Source organism: Girardinichthys multiradiatus, chromosome 3 (genome assembly GCF_021462225.1).
Source record: "Girardinichthys multiradiatus isolate DD_20200921_A chromosome 3, DD_fGirMul_XY1, whole genome shotgun sequence".
Classification (NCBI taxonomy): domain Eukaryota; kingdom Metazoa; phylum Chordata; class Actinopteri; order Cyprinodontiformes; family Goodeidae; genus Girardinichthys; species Girardinichthys multiradiatus.
Genome location: NC_061796.1, coordinates 6,477,493 through 6,495,369, shown reverse-complemented (window position 1 = coordinate 6,495,369; position 17,877 = coordinate 6,477,493). Strand labels below are relative to the sequence as shown.

Sequence of the window (17,877 nt, the reverse complement as noted above, 5' to 3'; positions counted from 1 at the left end):
GACCTGACAACACCAGTAAGGTTAGTAAGCTAGCTTCTAAAATTGTAAATATCAAGTAAGTTAATGACTGCTTTGATCAATTTCCATACAACACTTGAAAGATACAACTATAAGGACTCCTTACAGCCTCAGTGAAATATATGTGGGTGGAAGTTGATTAACATTTTTCACGTCTCTAGCCCACAAAGCGATGTAGTCATAAACCAGAGTTGCAAGGTAATGTGAAGTTAGGTGCCGCCAGTGCCACATTTTTACCAATCATGTTGCTGCCTGTAATTCATTCAGCAATGCCTGCTCCATTGTGGAAGCAAACATAATTGAAGGTCATGGCCAGCTAATGTGGCTAATATGAAATGGCCAGAGTTGCTTTGTGGGAGAGCTAGTCTGTGCTCACATCAACAGTAATGCAGATGGATGTTGAATGTTGAATTTGCGTATTTAGCTTCAAGACCTACACTAACCCATTCCATGTGTGAAAAAAGGGGACGCTTACCCTGCTACTTCTGCTTTGGATACTACTACAAGGGCCTTTGTCCTACCTTATGACAATAAAACGTAACAGACCCACAGTTTCTAAAGTTGGTCTACATAAATTATTCTTGTGGCATCTTTACATTGCAATGGGTCTTCCCAGTGTAATTTCCAATTTTGAATTCACCGGGGCTAGCCATTTATCATGGCTACAGACTTGAAACTGTGCCGAAATCAGACGCACAAACACTTGTCAAATAACTAAAATAAGGGAAGTTGCCATTTTAGAGGTTGCATTCCCTACCGCTAATGACTGACCTAGACCAAGATACAAGTCTGCCTGCAGCTTCCAATGGGCCTGGAGAGTTTCCATGCACTCTTAGTGCATGACACCATGTAGCGGAGAAGACCCGTAAATAAATAAAATAAAAAAAGCCTGAATACTGTCTAAAGTCCTTGTTACCTTTGTGTCAAAGAAGTTATATTTTGGACTCTTAAAAATTATTTAGCATAAGCAACTAAGTAAAAAAATATTTTTATACAAGCATAGCATGTTGACTAGATAACCATAAGCAAATGAATAATGCTGGGAACTTGGGAAGCATTGTTAATAAGCCATTCACCAACCAATAAGATAGATTTTGAATAAATAACACCCAAAGTCTGAACTTAGGACAGAGACCCAAGCTGTTCAGTTCCCAAACATGTAAAAAAAAAAGTTATTTTTAGAATTGTTCACAGAGGAGCAACTGTGGAACAAAGGGTACCGCTACCAACCTTTGATACCCAGTGTACTCTGCTATTTTTGGTAAACGGCGTACCATCATCCATTACATGCATACACAACTACCAGATCTTCACACACTTTCTTCTAAGACAGTTGTGCTTTAGGATATCACATCTAAACAACAGCTTAATGCAATTCTGCCTGTACCACTGAACCCAAGCTGATCACATTTGGGGTAAAAACATTATGTCCCATAGGACATAATGGACTTGATGGAGAAGAAAACTGAGAACTTGATAATGGCCCAATGGGTCAAAAATGACAAGAATCCAGAATACATGGACTATGAATACCTTAATTGCATATGGAATGAAAACTGTACACTAGGTACACATTCTGGTTTTCCCTTTGGTTGGTTTTACATTCTCCACAGAAAATAGGGACTCAAAGCAAAACCTCAAGAATTAAAGCATTTTATCTTAATTATTTTAATGACAGTCTAAAGTGTGACAATGCCATACTTTCAAAAGGATGAGTATATGCATACACTTACAAAGTCTTAAAATCTCATTATGTAAGTAAAACACCATAAAAAGAACTATACTATAACATATATCACTGAAAAATACAAGATGCAAGAAGCCAGCTGAACTGCACTCAGCAAGTTGGTGGAGAAATACTTGTATGTTATACAGGACAGGCAAATGTGGTAGTCTGCCCAACTTTAGTTGTGCATTTGATACAAAAGTATTTTGTTGACTCTCTATCAATACCTTACTGTTTCCTATTAGTTAGCTTTAGTTTCAGAACTATGAGAAGCCTGGTGCTGAAGAAATGTGTCCAAACATGAGAATGTCCCAGTGCACTCAGTGCATTCATAAAGAGCATCAAAGGAACTTCCTTTCTCATTTTGTTTTTGGTCCATAGCATCCTCCTCTGAGTCTTTTGGATTATCTTTTTTGAGTGCCATACCTAAACTGTTTCCAGTGCTAGTAGATTTCTGTCCATCGCCATTATTATCATCTGCCTGCTCAGTGCCTGGGTGATTTTGAAGATGAACCTCAAGGCACGAGTTGTTCTTAAACTCGACAGGACACTTGGTGGGCTCTTTCTTGTGATAGCGCAAATGTCGTTGGTACACACATAAAAGTCCAAATTTCTTTCCACACTCCTGACATTTGTAGTTAACTCTGCCAGCTTTTCCAGTTTGCTCTACTGAAGTCTGTTCATTGTCTGAGGAGCCTTTGGTGTTGTCCTCAGGAGTGTCACCCTGTTTCTCATCATCAACCGAATTAGATGAAGGCCCATTTTGTGAATTTGAGTGCAAGAGTTTCAAACCTTCAGTTTTGTGGTACATGATCACGTGTCTTCTTAAATCACAGCGCTGTGGAAAATGTCTGCCACAAAATATACAAGTGTGCATGGTGCCCTTGTGATATCTCATGTGTCGGGATAAACTACTAGAGTGATTAAAGACTCGATGACAGTGCTTACAAGGATGAAGTTTTCCATTTGGATTAGATCCTCTCCGGCTGCTATTTGGTGGTATAACTCGTTTAATGGGTTTTTGATATTCTTGATTCATCTTATCTATTTCTTCCTGAGTTTGATGTGTGACATGGTGCTCCTTTAGAGTCGCTAACCTTTCAAAACGATCTCCGCACAAACCACATCTGTATGGTGTGAATGTGGGTTGCCCATTCTTTTCAATACTTTTATCTTTTGAGATTTTTCGGCTTCCATTCTCAGTATCATTGGATGGACCATTTGTGTGGCAGTTTACAAGATGCGCATCTTCAGAATTCCTTGAATTGTCTTCAAATTCAAAATCAGATTCCAACTCCACGTCAGGCTCCTGTCCCTTGCAATGATACAAGGAATGTATCTGGAGGTCTGACATCCAGAAGAAAATTAGCTTGCACTTGTTACAGGCATATGCCTTTTCCAACTTTTTATCTTCCTTGAACTCCATTTGATCTAAAGTCTTGGGCATGGAGTGATTCTCTTTTTGATGGGCATTGAGCGCATCAATTTTAAGAAATCGTTTACCACAGTGACCACAAAAGCTAATTTTTTCATTGAAGTGGTCTTGAAGGTGTTTCTTAATGTTGTGTTTATCTTCAAAGACCTTGCAGCACAGAGTACACTTCAAGCCCCTCTCAGAGTTCCCATATTGCTGGTGACGGTGTAGACTCAGTGGGGTGGTAAATGATTGGTTACATATTTCACAACGATAACGGTTCTGCTGAGACTCATCTGAGCTCAAGCCTGGTGGCCGCGGTCTGAATGTGTCTTTGTACGAGGAGGGCTGTGAGTTCAGAGTTGTAGAAACTGGCTTAATGGCTGATGGCAAATTTGATGACACTCTTTCAGGAGAAATTGGTGCTGCAGAAGAATTTGAGGAATTGAAAGAATTCAACTGAGCCAAACCATTTGCAATGATCAGAGTTCCATTTTCTTGAAGCACATATTCCCGAGGGATTTCAAATCCATTGGATGAGCCATCAAAGGAAAATGACTCCAAAGGCCCATGAATTGTCATGTGGGCCAATATATTGGAGTATTGACTGAATCCATCACCACATTCCGTGCAGATGAAAGCACTGGCTTCACCTGCCAACTGCGCTGAAGCAACAGTATTAACAGCCATCTGTTTTTCCATGATAAAACGATTCTGTCCGTATGCTGACGGCATAACTTTTGAACCTGAATGTGCCACTACGTTTCTATGCAGGCATGGACACAGATGTCCATGGCACTTCAATCAGTGAAGGCTCTTTGTCCCACAGGACGATGAGATGTATATCAACTCCTCCAATCTTCCACTTTGTAGCACCTGTAAAAATAAAACAAACATATGAAATTCATTGACACTATGTTGATTAGTATGAAAAGATGACTCAATTCGAAAAAAAGAAAAAACTATACCATAAGGCACAGTACTTGTCTAAAAGATCCCCCACTCTGTTTAGATGACTGGAGTTGCCATGTAGAAGCCCATAGCAGGCCTTTTCATAAAATGATTCAGCAACTGCAAGCCCCAATGATACTCTTTCACGATCAAACACTCCAGATAGCCTCACAATACACTCACCGGCCACTTTATTAGGTACATCTTGCTAGTACTGGGTTGGACACCCTTTTGCCTTCAGAACTGCCTTACTCCTTTGTTGCATAAATTCAACAAGGTACTGGAAACATTCCTCAGAGAGTTTGGTCCATATTGACATGATAGCATTGCACAGATGCTGCAGATTTGATGTGATGATGCCAATCTCCCGTTCCACCACATCGCAAAGGTGCTTTATTGGATAGAGGTCTGGTGACTGTGGAGGTCATTTGAATACAGTGAACTCATTGTCATGTTCAAGAAACCAGTCTGAGATGATTCGTGCTTTATGACATGGCGTGTTTTCCTGCTGGAAGTAACCATCAGAAGATGGGTACACTGTGGTCATAAAGGGATGGACATGGTCAGCAACAATACTCAGGTAGGCTGTGGCATTGACACGATGCTCAATTGGTACTAAGTGGTCCAAAGTATGTCAAGAAAATATCCCTCACACCATTACACCACCACCACCACCAGCCTGAACCGTTGATACAAGGCAGGATGGATCCATGCTTTCATGTTGTTGACGCCAACTTCTGACCCTACTATCCGAATGTTGCAGTAGAAATCGAGACTCATCAGACCAGGCAACGTTTTTCTAATCTTCTATTGTCCAATTTTGGTGAGCCTGTGCGAATTGTAGCCTTAGTTTCCTGTTCTTAGCTGACAGGAGTGGCACCCGGTGTGGTTTTCTGCTGCTGTAGCCCATCCGCCTCAAAGTTCGATGTGTTGTGCGTTCAGAGATGCTCTTCTGCATGCCTTGGTTGTAACGAGTGGTTAATTGAGTTACTGTTGCCTTTCTATCAGCTCAAACCATTCTCCTGGCCATTCTCCTCTGACCTCTGGCATCAACAAGGAATTTGCGCCCACAGAACTGCCGCTCAGTGGATATTTTGTCTTTTTTGGACCATTTTCTGTAAACCCTAGAGATGGTAGTGCATGAAATTCCCAGTAGATCAGCAGTTTCTGAAATACTCAGACCAGCCCGTCTGGCACCAACAACCATGCCACATTCAAAGTCACTTAAATCACCTTTCTTCCCCATTCTGATGCTCGGTTTGAACTGCAGCAGATCATCTTGACCATGTCTACATGCCTAAATGCATTGAGTTGCTGCCATGCGATTGGCTGATTAGAAATTTGCGTTAACGAGCAGTTGGACATGTGTACCTAATAAAGTGGCCGGTGAGTGTACTTGCTTACACAAACATCGATTGATTTTGCAATTAACGCAATGAAGCTGGCACTGATAGCAGAATCAGTTTCTTTTTTAACAAAAGAGTTCAAGCATACAGGCAAACGGAGCCCTCTTTCTAAACTGTCTCTGCACTGGATTGCAGTGGTCTTGGTGTGTTTTTACCTTAATTCTGTTAGACAGCTGCTCACACAGATCATCACTGAAACAAGAGACCCTTGAGTTAGGAGACCAGCTAACCTCTTGCATAAGTCAGTTGCCATGGGGCTGAACTACATGTAGCTTGGCAGCGCTTAGGCTTAAAAGGAACAGGCTGACTTCAACACCCATGCTACCTCGGTACTTTTGTTCCTTTTGAAAGTATCTAAATAACACTGAGATAGGGCATATTTGGTCTGTTTGGAGTTTTGTGAAGCATGCTTCACTGTTGTGAACATTTGTAAAGAGAGAAGAAGGAAAAAAATGTGTTATTAGCACCAGTGGCGGATGCTGGTCTTTCAAAGAGGGGAAGCTCAATTTCAAGATAGCTGATTCGCTCATTTCGCTGTCAATCAAAAGGGATTCAGCCTCAGACAGATCATCCAATCATCATGCAGAAGCTGAGTGTCCGGGCCAGCCGAGGCCATCCCACTGCCCCATAGACACCTAGAGACGCTGAGCGTCCGATGGGCGGGACAAAGCTCGGCATTTATCCAATGACTTGTCTCGTTTCGCTGCAGCCGAGGCATTTTTGCTTCGCTATTGAACTCACTGTTTAAAGCACTGTGAAGCTGCGGGAATGAGTGAGAGGAAAGCCATGTCGTTACCAGTGATAAGAAGCTGATTCTGAACAAAAGTTGAGCGCATTGTAGCGCATATTTAGTCAATGACATGTACACACAACAGTATATATTTGATCACTTATTTGTTGACAATTTAGGGGAAGCTGAGCTTCCCTTGCATTCTTAGAGCAATCGCGATTGATTAGCACGTTCTCCAATCTGTTTAGATTTTTAATACAATGAGAATCTTAATGCCAGCATTGTTTTCTATTCGTTGTCGAACCGGTGACAAGAAATTGTACAGCCTAGCATCTATCAAATCTTCTGTTGTACAACATGACTAGGATTTCATGATATCAAACTGGACACATAATGGCAAACCAACCCTTTAGGGCAGTCAAAACTGCAATGTGTGCACTGGCTGCCATGGACATTCCAATGATAATTAGTTGCTAAAAAAAACTGCCTGGAAGCAAGTTGCGGTCAAGCACTAAGACATGGAGTTTTGTTCCAAAAAGCGTCTCAATGTTCTGCTACAGTAGGTAGAATGGACCATCACTTAAAGGAAAATGTGTAAAGCTATTAGACAAAGTTTGCAATTCTGCTCATTTATGTAAATTACAGACACTCCAGTACTGAGAAAAAATGCTGCTTTCAAAAAACTCTAACTTGGAACATTTCCTTTTCGCCATTTCTGGGTTTTTTTCCCCAATGGACAAAGGGTTAAGATCAAAACCTCTGAGCTGTGCGGTAGTCACAGCCCAAGATCCAACTTATATAAGGGTTAGTCAGCTTAGTGGTTTAAGGGTGTGATGTAGTGATGACATAAGGCCAGTGTAACCCGCTTGCTAAGTGTTTTAAGGCAAAAATAAACAACGACCACCCACAGTGTGGTGTCTCACGCACATAATTTGATACTGTAAGAAACAATGAAAACCGCCAACTTCTCTAGTTCTGCGATGCTAGTTCAACAATTCAAACTTGAATTCGGCACATATTTTAAAGGCAAAGAAGAAGGTATATCAACTGGACCTACATTTTGAAAGAACTGAAAAGTCAAAAAAGTATAAGGGTTAGTCCACCTAGAGGTTTAAGGTTGTGATGTCTGTATTGTGTGAAATTCAGTGCCCCTGAAATAATCTGTTCCAATTACCAATCTGCTATCCACCAACCCTTATACACACACTGAGGCAACAAACAAGTTATACTCTGACTTAAACAGTGGGTCATCTCAAATGCAAATAACCAGCTAACGGTAGCCCATGTATTTTTAATAGACAAACGACCGGAAATTGTTAAAATTAGCCAGGAAGTTGACCAGACTCTGTGATTGGCTACTCTATTATGTCTGAGGACCCTGCTGCATAGTGGTGGAACCAACGAAAGACGTATCTTTTGCTGTCAGATCATGCTTTCGCATATTTATGGGTTCAAGCTTCTTCTACACCCAGCAAATGTGTGTTCTCCACTGCAATAGACACTTGTCTGACCGGAACACTCAAGCATACTGCCTGAGAAGGCAGATATGATCAGTTTCCTTAACAAGAACTGAGTAGGTGGACCTAGAGTAGGTGGTACAAGTTATTCTTTTTGTTTGATATTCTGCATTATGTTACCCCATCAGTGGGAGATCAGCAACATGTGTAAGTACCTGCAGCATCAGACCCTGGATATGTGTAAATATGTTTTCATGCGGTTTTCAAAAATAAAGCTCTCTTGTGAAAGAATCGGAATCAAGAGTCAATAGGAACAGAAATTGAAATGAGGAATCAGAATTGTTCAAATTGAAACAATGCACTGGCTCACTTATCCAAATAGCTGAAGGCGTTCCAATCACTTCCATGGCCATGGGTGTATAAAATAAAGTACCTAGGCATGCAGACTGTTGAATGGGTCGCTCTCAAGAGCTCAGACAACTACAGCGTGGTACTGAGAAGTCCAGTTGTAAAATTTCCTTGATCCTAAATATTACACCGTCAAATGTCAGTGGTATAAGAAGAAAATAGGATTGGGAAAGACAGCAACTCAGTCACAAAGTGGTTTGTCACTTAAACTGAAGAAGCAGAGGCAGGGGATGCTGACCCACATAGTACACAGAGGTCTCCGACTTTTTGCAGTCAATCGCTACAGATCTCCAAACTTCATGTGGCCTTTAGATTAGGTTAAAAACAGTGCATAAAAGCTTAATGGAATGGGTTTCCATGGTCAAGCAGTTGCATCAAATCTGTACATCACCAAGTGCAATGCCAAAGCATCGGATGCAGTGCTGTAAAGTAACGCTGTAAAGCACGTAGCCAATGGACTCTAGAGCAGTGGAGTCATGTTCTCTGGAGTGACGAATTGTGCTTCTCCATCTGGCAATCTGATGGACAAGTTTGGGTTTGGTGGTTGTCAGGAAAACGTTCTTGTCTCACTGGATTGTAGCAAATGTAAACTTTGGTGGAGGGGGGATCATAATGTTGGATTGTTTTTCAGGAGCTGGGGTTAGCTCCTTGTACCCCTTGTCCACTGGCTCAATTTAGCCTGGCTCCACTCCACTTGACCCACTTTGCAAGTGTTTCCATTACTGTTTGTTCCATACTGGTACCTACATTTTTTTGTCCCTGCTCCTGAGCAGGTATGGCCAGGGCCAAGTAGGGACTAAATATAACGTGAAAACACTGCTGTTTACTGATTTGCCATGGGACCAAGAGAAATGAGAAAGATTTCGAATAGACAGTGTAGGGAAAGTTAATAAACATCAAGAGCGACTACAATAATATTAAGGACCACAATGGAAGGAGCGGATAAAATCAAAATATAATTGTACTGTTTACAAGTCATAAAGCATGCCTGAAGACTGAAGAAAAAGGACACATCAGCTTTCTGAATTACACAGAGGCGGGGCACTGTATTAATAGCTACCCAGCCCAGCACACATAAAATCACCTGTTCAGACGCACATACATTTTCCCCAAAACAATACCACCAGGAAACAGCATGTTTGGTTCAGATATTTATTGATGGCCCTTAACACTAGAGCTCCCAGAATTCTAACTCTACTAGAACTCCCAAGCCCGCCAATTTGTCGGCGAGCATTCTGGATGCGAGGCGGTGTCGACGTCATCGCATTACATTGGTCAGGTACAGGTTTTCTTGCACGCTATAAAATTATGATTTTGACAAGAATTAATAATAGTATTTGATCAAAACCTATTATGTTTTATTATTATTTATAAATAGGACAAAAATAATACAGAGTAGTGGATACATTTAAAAAAAAAAAAGTTTTACTAATCTGACCAAAAGCTGGACAGCTCTATGTTACGCCCCCCTTTCACTTCGCGGACATAAACTAGTGCTAAAAATGCCTTCAACTCATCCACACTCATGACCGAGAAGGAATTATCTCCTAAAACTGTGTGGGCCTCAGCCACCCTGCAGCCCTGAACGTGGATGAGCATTTCGGCATCCACCAAGCAGAGAAACGCGGTCTGGACATCTTGGATTCAGGCTCTGATGCCTCCCTCTACTTTCTTCCTCCCCTACCACTGTCCACACAGTGCCATCCTTTCCTATTTCCTCCTCCTTTCCAGGTGTGCACTCGTCTTGCGATGAAAACGCTGTAAACGCAGAATAGATTGTTGTTCCTGGGCTACTATATCTATGACCTAACTTATTATTTCTTTTTCCATTATTAGTACCTTGTTTTTTAGTTTCTCTCCTGCCAAGGAGCTGGTTTGCTGGATTTATAGCTGGGCACTGGGCACCTGGCTCGTCTCCCTGTCTCTGAACCTGCGCTGATTGTGGCACTGTTGCTATAGTTTATTGATTATTAGTTTACTAATCTATAAACTATAGCCTAAAATAATAAAATCGTTACATAGGCTAGTCTTTTACTTCCTTGAAATAATTCACCAAAACCTCCTGCTAACGGGACAACTCGTGTTTTTTAGCCGGGGGAGGCTCACTCTCTGACCCGTTGTCACTGGAACTGAATGCTGACTAAGAGCTGTCAGAATCCCTCTCGAACCCAGAATCACAATCATGTCATTTTTGAAGCATTTCCAATGCCTCTTGAGCAGAAAATATCCTTCTAGAAGCTATTTGTAGGATGCCAACAATCTCCTTCTCAGACTGCGTTCTAGAGTGGCGGTTGCTAGGCAACGCTCGCTCGTATACTAAGCCGCGGGAAAAAATATCAATGTAAATAATAGGACTGTCAAAATAGCGGCTGTGGTAGTTAGAGGTAGAAATACTTAGATCTTTTATTTACTTTGTTATTTTTTAAAAATAGAGACATAGGAACATACAAGACACAGGTTCTGAAAAAAGTCAGGATGCCAGGAAAAGTTTTAATAAACCAGAGTTATGGCGTGTCAAACTTTCAAAACCGTCAAATTGACAGCCCTGGGAGTTCTAGTGTTAAGCGAACCAGTGTGTGCAGACAGCAGACAGCAGCTGCCCGTAATCACGACTATCTGCCTTGGATCAAATGGGAGGAAGACCCAGCTGAATACGCGGACCACAAATATCCAATATCAAAACTAAAACAACGTCACTGCGGTAAAAAGTCAGCGGTTTTGCGTTTTAAAGTCCTTGTCCCCATTACTGTCATGGTTGAGACAAAAACTTCCTTATAAAAAGGACAAACATTGTTAATTCTTCAGGTAAAGTTTGTAGCATTACCAGTCCAGATGGTAGCGTCTCTTCTCTCCGCTTCTCCTAAAGCTTAAAGCCATAGCTTCAGATAAATAAATAAAAATAAATCATTGATGGTCGCAAATCAACATGTAATGAATTCCACAGCTTTGGACTAGCTCCAGCAAATAAACGGTGACCCCAATGCTCGGAATTTGACATGCGGACTTTTAGAAGATGTTGGTCAGCAGATGGAAGAAGTGTGACTGGATTATGTACTTATACAAGTCATTTACATAAGAAAGTGCGATGCCATTGCCAGCTTTAAAAATATTAAAAGTTTAAATCAACTCTAAAAGGTACTGAAGTCAGTGAAGGGTACAGGACGGTAAAGTACAGGAGTGATGTGACTGTGTCTCTTAGTGTTAAATCAACAGACGAGCAGCAACGTTCTAGACCAGTTGGAGCCACTTGACGGAATTCACTTTATGTTGTTCTAACATAAAGTGAATTGCAATAGTCAATACGGGAGCTGAAGAATGCATGTATTGTCATTTCGAAGCCATTTTAAGTAAGAAAGAGTTGAGGCAGGTTAAAAAAAATACTTTTGGCAATATCTGTGACCATGTCTATTACCTTTAAAATTTGAGACATTAGGGGCGCATTCACACTGCTGGTCCAGTCCAAGGTTTGGTAAAAGTGAGAAAACACCTTCAGTTGGTAACATTTGCTTTCAGACAAAGCTTTTCAGACTGGACCAAACAAGGTCATGTTACAACAGATTGTTTTGGGGGAAGTATTGCAGTAATTGAGAAGAAAAAAAAAAACATGAAGAAGAACGTCCGTTTCATCTGTGTTTCTGTGGCGACTTTGCTGTTCAAATGCCTCCACCTCTTCAGTCCACATTACCCCATGACAGATTCTCAAACTCTTTCGTCTTTAGATTCGCGCTCTTACTATGCTTTTCATCTTCCACTCAAATGTGCTCCTCTTACAGCACAACGTATGTTATGCTGAGAACGACATGCATTCACACTGCAAGCAAACTGCTCCAGGGTCTGGATAAACCATGTCGAGATGGGCAGTTGTAACCGTGCCAGTGTATGGTTCTCTGGTCTGTGTCAAGGTCCACAATGGGTTTACACCGGTGTAACCCGCTCTAGAAACCACTCTGGCATGGTGTAAAGCGTTCTGAAGGCTTGGTGTGAAAACACTAAGAATAACTGCTTTCAACAAAAAGGTCCACATTATGAATTGGAGTTGAGCTTGCCTCTTAGCCCGTTATTTAAACAAAGTCTTACACATGCTAATCCTGACACCAGGATAAAAGCCTGGAGTTCTTAAATTAAAAGAAATTACACTATATTCCAATAAGGTTAATTGAAATTAGACTATGTTTGCTTGACGCCAACTGTTGCCAAAACCTAACAATATCTCTCTCAAAACCATATGTCCAATGCTGATGTTGAATATATAGGGTAGGGCTAAAATGATTCCTTGAGCGACTGAATTACCACACCTGCACAATGTATGCTAAGCTGAACATCACTATTGGCGCGTGAGTCATGTAGGAAGCAATCAAATTACTACACACTCGTTGGGAAGACTGTTGGCTTGACATTTGTCGTCATTGGTACCCTCTATGAGGAGGGTACGACAAACAGGTTGCTCAGAGTACTATAACCATATTGATTAAAAGTTAAGTGGAAGGAAATTTTTTTTACCATTGTTGCACAAGCAACAATGACAAGGCTTTATGGAGATGCTAGTTTCTTTTTCCCAGCACAATCTGGCACCTGTCAATGCTGCCAGAAATGTAACTGCCTGGTTTAATGACCAGGGTATCACTGTCTTTGATTAAGGCTTACAGATAATGAAAACCCAGAATTCAGCATCTCAGACATTTAAACAGAAATGTCAGGTTTCTGAAAAGTACGCTAATTTCTATGCACTCAATACTTGGTTGGGCATCCTTTTGCATGAATTACTGTAATGACGCGGTGTGACATGGAGGCAATCAGCCAATGGCTCTGCTGAGGTGTAATGAAAACCTAGGTTGCTTTGTAAGCAGTAGGGATGGGTTCCTTTCACATCTGAACTGATACAATACAGATACCCAGTACCTGGGAATCTATACCAGTACTCTACGGTACCAGCTGTCGGCACTTTTGTGTGTTTATGTGGTAATAAATGTTACTTTTTTAACAATAAAATTTAAAAAGTTTTCAACGTAACATATTAATTTCTTAATATATAAACTTTACTGAATATATCAAAACAACATCCGGCTGTTTGTATTGTAACATTTCAATTGTTTCAAACATTACTGCTCCCATATTGCTAGCTGCAGACAACGAGTCGCTGACGGATGGAATGCTAAGTGAGCTGAATGCAGGAGTTGTAACCGTATAGCTGAGGCTGACGAAAATAGTGCACTCTTCAAATCTTGTGTTTAACCAGGTGCTTCCTCAGATTAGAAGTATTCCCGCCGCTGACCTTGCACTTCGCTTCCCAAATATTGTAGCGACGTAATCTGCATTGCATCTTAAAATATGGAGCCATACTTACGAGTGCTTTTTATCAGCCATGCTTTGTTGACTGTAGCAGCGGCTACTGATGTCATTACGCTCTTGTGCATGCAGTCCTGTGTTCATGTCTGGCATTAAAAATAAAAAAAACGCCCATTCTTCCACTCTCTCAATGTCACAGTGATACGTTTAAGTACTGAAACATGGTACTGTGTGATTTTATGTAAATCGGTACTCTGTAGTACCAGCAGAATTCGGTCGGCACCTATAAAAGTACCAAATTCGGTACCCATCCCTAGTTAGCAGCCTTTGGGTCATTTGCATTGTTGCGTCTTTCTCTTGACAATAACATATAGATTGTCTACGGGGTTCAGTTCAGGCGAGTATGCTGCCTAATCAAGCACAGTACACTGAACCAGCTTTTAGTACCTTTGGCAGTGTGGGCAGGTGCAATGTTCTGCTGGAAATGAAATCAGCATTTCCATAAAAGGTTGTCAGAAGAATAAAGTGGTACTCCAAAATTTCCTGGATAGCTGAGCTGACTTTGGACTTTAGGAAACCCAATGGACAAACACCATTAGACAACATGGCACCCCAAATTAGGGCTGCAACAATTCGTCGAAGGAATCGATTACATGCATTATGAAAAAACGTTCATGTAAAATGACTTGCGGCACAGTATTATTTAAAAAATATAAACAAACATTGCTGAATGTCGGAATATTTCAGTCTCAGTGATTTTTCCGTCAGACTGTAAGACCTTGATTTTTAAATTAAACGCAAACCTTACCTTCATTTGAAAATAGAAGTTTGGACCACTGAGAAACAGTCCAGTCGCTCGTTCAGCAGTGGCCTGACACGACAAATGCGACATTTGTAGCTCAAATGTAGGACTTATCTGTGCATAGAGTGGCTCTTGATTGCAGCCTCAGTCCACTCCTTGTGCAGCTCCCCAGACTCTTGAATGGATTTTGTCTGACAATCCTCTCAAGGCTGCAGCTACAGTGGGGAGAACAAGTATTTGATACACTGCCAATTTAGCAGGTTTTTCCACTTGCAAAGCATGTAGAAGTCTTTAATTTTTTATCATTGGTACTCTTCAACTGTGAGTGACAAAAACAAAAATCCAGAAAATCCCATTGTGTCATTTTTAAGTAATTACTTTGCATTTTATTGCATGACATAAGTATTTGATCACCTAACAACAAGTAAGTATCCCGGCTCTCACAGGGCTTAGTTCTTCTTCAAGAAGCCCTCCTATTCTCCACTCATTACCTGTATTAACTGCACCTGTTTGAAGTCATTATCTGAATGGGAGAAGGTCATGTGGTCTGAAAACCACACTGCTCCTCCTGAAGCCGAGGTTCGACTATCGGCCGGACTCTCTTCTCCAATACCCTGGCGTAGCGATTTTGGACCACTCCCTTACCAGGGAGGCTGAGGAGTGTGATCCCCTTGTAGTTGGAACACTCCCTCCGGTCACCCTTCTTATGAAAGGGGACCACCACCCCAGTCTGCCAGTCCAGAGGCACTGTCGCCGACCGCCACGTAATGTTGAAGAGGTGTGTCAACCATGACAGCCCTACAACATCCAGAGATTTGAGGTACTCAGGGCAGATCTCATCCACCCAGGGGTGGCTGGGGAGGCACTGGGGGCATATATCCATGTATATATATATATATATATATATATATATAGATACATATGTATATATATATATAATTACATATCTATATATGGATGTATATATATATATATATACATACATATGTATATATATATATAATTACATATCTATATATGGATGTATATATATACATCCATATATAGATATGTAATTATATATATATACATACATATGTATCTATATATATATATATATATATATATATACATCCATATATAGATATGTAATTATATATATATATACATATCTATATATAGATGTATAGATATATATCAGTGGCAATTGCTCTAAAACTGCAAGGGAAACTCAGCTTCCACTAAAATTTAAAAAAATAAGTGATTAAATATATACTATTGTGTGTACATGTCATTGACTAAATATGCACTACAATGCGCTCAACTTTTGTTCAGAATCAGCTTTTTATCACTGGTAATGACGCGGCTTTCTTCTCACTCATTCCCGCAGCTTCACAAAGCTTTAAACAGTGAGTTCAATAGCGGTCTATGGGGCAGTGGGCTGGCCTCGGCTGGCCCGGACGCTCAGCTTCTGCATGATGATTGGATGATCTGTCTGAGGCCAAATCCCTTTTTGATTGACAGCGAAATGAGCGAATAAGCGATATTATATATTTAGCAGTGAGCAGACAGACATTAAACGTAGCGTTGCTTGTTTTAGAGGCTGGCCGTTCATAAAAGCCTCGAGCTCCGAGGGGAGAGAAGTAAAGCAAGAACATTGAGGCTCCAGCATAGCAGAACAGTTCAGAAACAATTTGGAATGAGGGGAAAAAAGCTACATTTATAAACAGATTAAGTCGTGTTTTAGACTGCCTATTGGTAGCAGATCTGATCTTCTTTGTGTGCTCGTGAGTTTTTGCAGCCGTAACTGGTTCTGGATGAGGGCTTCATAGCAGACAGCCGTTCCCCTCTCTTCCCGGTACTGCGTACCGGCACAGGATCTTTTAGTGGTACGCAATACCGGACCGTACCGGCTCACTTTCACCAACTGCTTTGTCCCTGCAAAGCTCTGACCTGTCCAAACATGACTAGTAATTCCCCTGTAGGCTGCTGTACCTATAATCAAACCAAGCCTAACTTGTGGCTTCAACACACATCCATTGAAAATCCACCCAAACTAAAACAAGGCTGTTCCTGCAATCAGTGCAATTTTTGTTATAACTGGTTACCAACAAACGATGAATCAAGGTGTGGCATCTAATTTTGAAACGACCCCTGAAAAACCAATGCATGTTCGCTTCTTTCACTCCATCAACAAAACAGAAAATTACTTTAAAAAAAATCAAACACAAAGTTAATGAGCCCTTAGCAATTTTAAGGTTTGACAATGTCAAATCAATATTGAATCCTATTAGATTTCTACCTTCCTTCTAACAAAGCAGCTAGAGTAGTTGCTGTACATAACACTGTATTTTTCCAGCTCATCTTTGAGAAATGAATATGTAGCTATGATTATTTTACCCTTAAAAGAGAAAAGGTTGATTTTCCCACACTAATATCTAATCATTTGCTCTGCAAGACACATTATTACATATAAGAAGCTATTCCAGAAAAAAAACACACACAAAAAGTATCATGGGTTATTGGAATAAGGTGGATAATTACTTCTTGGACAGTTTTTTTTAAGATTGCTAAACTATACCCAGTTAGGTGAATGCTTATTTCTAACTCTATTCACAATTCTCTGTATCTTTAAATTAAATTACATGTCTATTGTAAACAGTATCTGTTTTTACATTATGTCGTGTGTGTTGTTCTATATCATCTGGATACAGCAACAAAGTGAATTTACCATGTAAATGATTATTTTAATCAAACGGTCTTTGTGTAAACTCAACAAAAGAACTGGTGCACAGATTTTATTTGAGGCGTTAATTGTTGCTGTGGATTTAGGTAAGAAGCAGTGAAGTTATAATCTGGACAGTCAAGGATGTGGCTAAATTTGGTATTTCATAGACAGCCTATGTAGTTTAATTTACAGTGAAAATAAAAGGGCTCAAAGTCAAAAGATTTAAAACGCATAGCCCCACTCCTGTCAGAAGTAAAATAATTCCTGAACGCGTGTAATGGGTTTTTATAAGCAAAACATGCAGGAGTAAAACAAAAAATATTCTCCACTGCTTTAGAGCAACCAAAGCACTGCCAGGATTTCTCAACATATATCATTGCATGGGTGTTTTTATAGCTGAAGATTTGCGCTATCCGCGCTACTGCAGCTAGCCTAAACATATACACATTGTAGCATGCTAAAACAATCCACGTTAACTTTTTTAAAAAAGTGATCTTAACATACCCTACAAGAAAGCACAACCAGTGCCTCATATCAGCTAGGGTATGCGCAAAACCACAACGGTTTGCGCTGCTTTACGTATCGCATTCGAGCAATAACTTGGTCGCTTTGTGAGCTTATTGTGGTCAGACGGTTCACGTTAGCTGCTGCTAGCTAACGCTACACCTGAGAGGTGGGGGGCATTCTATGATTTTGTTTATTAAGAGTGAGTCAGTTGCGTTACCGAAAACTAATTCCAACTATTAGCTTTGCCAGGACTTACCGTGAAATCTCGTACATCTCAGAATACGGTGACTAACAATGTGTGACACCCAGCTAAAGCCCGACGTGAAATTGTAGCCTGCTAGCTGAAGAAGGCCCGGTGGTGTTCCTTCTTTTTCTTCTTCTGTTTCCATTTTCGCACAGTGTAGCCGGCGATCAAAAGCATTACCGCCGCCTTGTGCTTCTTCTGGATTTTAGACAAACATAACT

At 40.7% G+C, this 17,877-nt stretch overlaps 1 protein-coding gene across 1 annotated transcript; it reads right to left on the bottom strand.

Annotated features, from left to right (window-relative positions):
- Nucleotides 1-1,662: 1,662 nt before the first annotated feature.
- Nucleotides 1,663-17,821, bottom strand: si:dkeyp-84f3.5 (uncharacterized protein LOC334144 homolog). Its single transcript, XM_047359426.1, has 2 exons — nucleotides 17,669-17,821; nucleotides 1,663-4,034 (listed from the first exon to the last, which is right to left on the bottom strand). Exon 2 carries the CDS (start codon nucleotides 3,891-3,893, stop codon nucleotides 1,986-1,988), a length of 1,908 nt encoding a protein of 635 aa, XP_047215382.1. The 5' UTR covers nucleotides 3,894-4,034; nucleotides 17,669-17,821; the 3' UTR covers nucleotides 1,663-1,985.
- Between the last annotated feature and the right edge of the window lie 56 nt (nucleotides 17,822-17,877).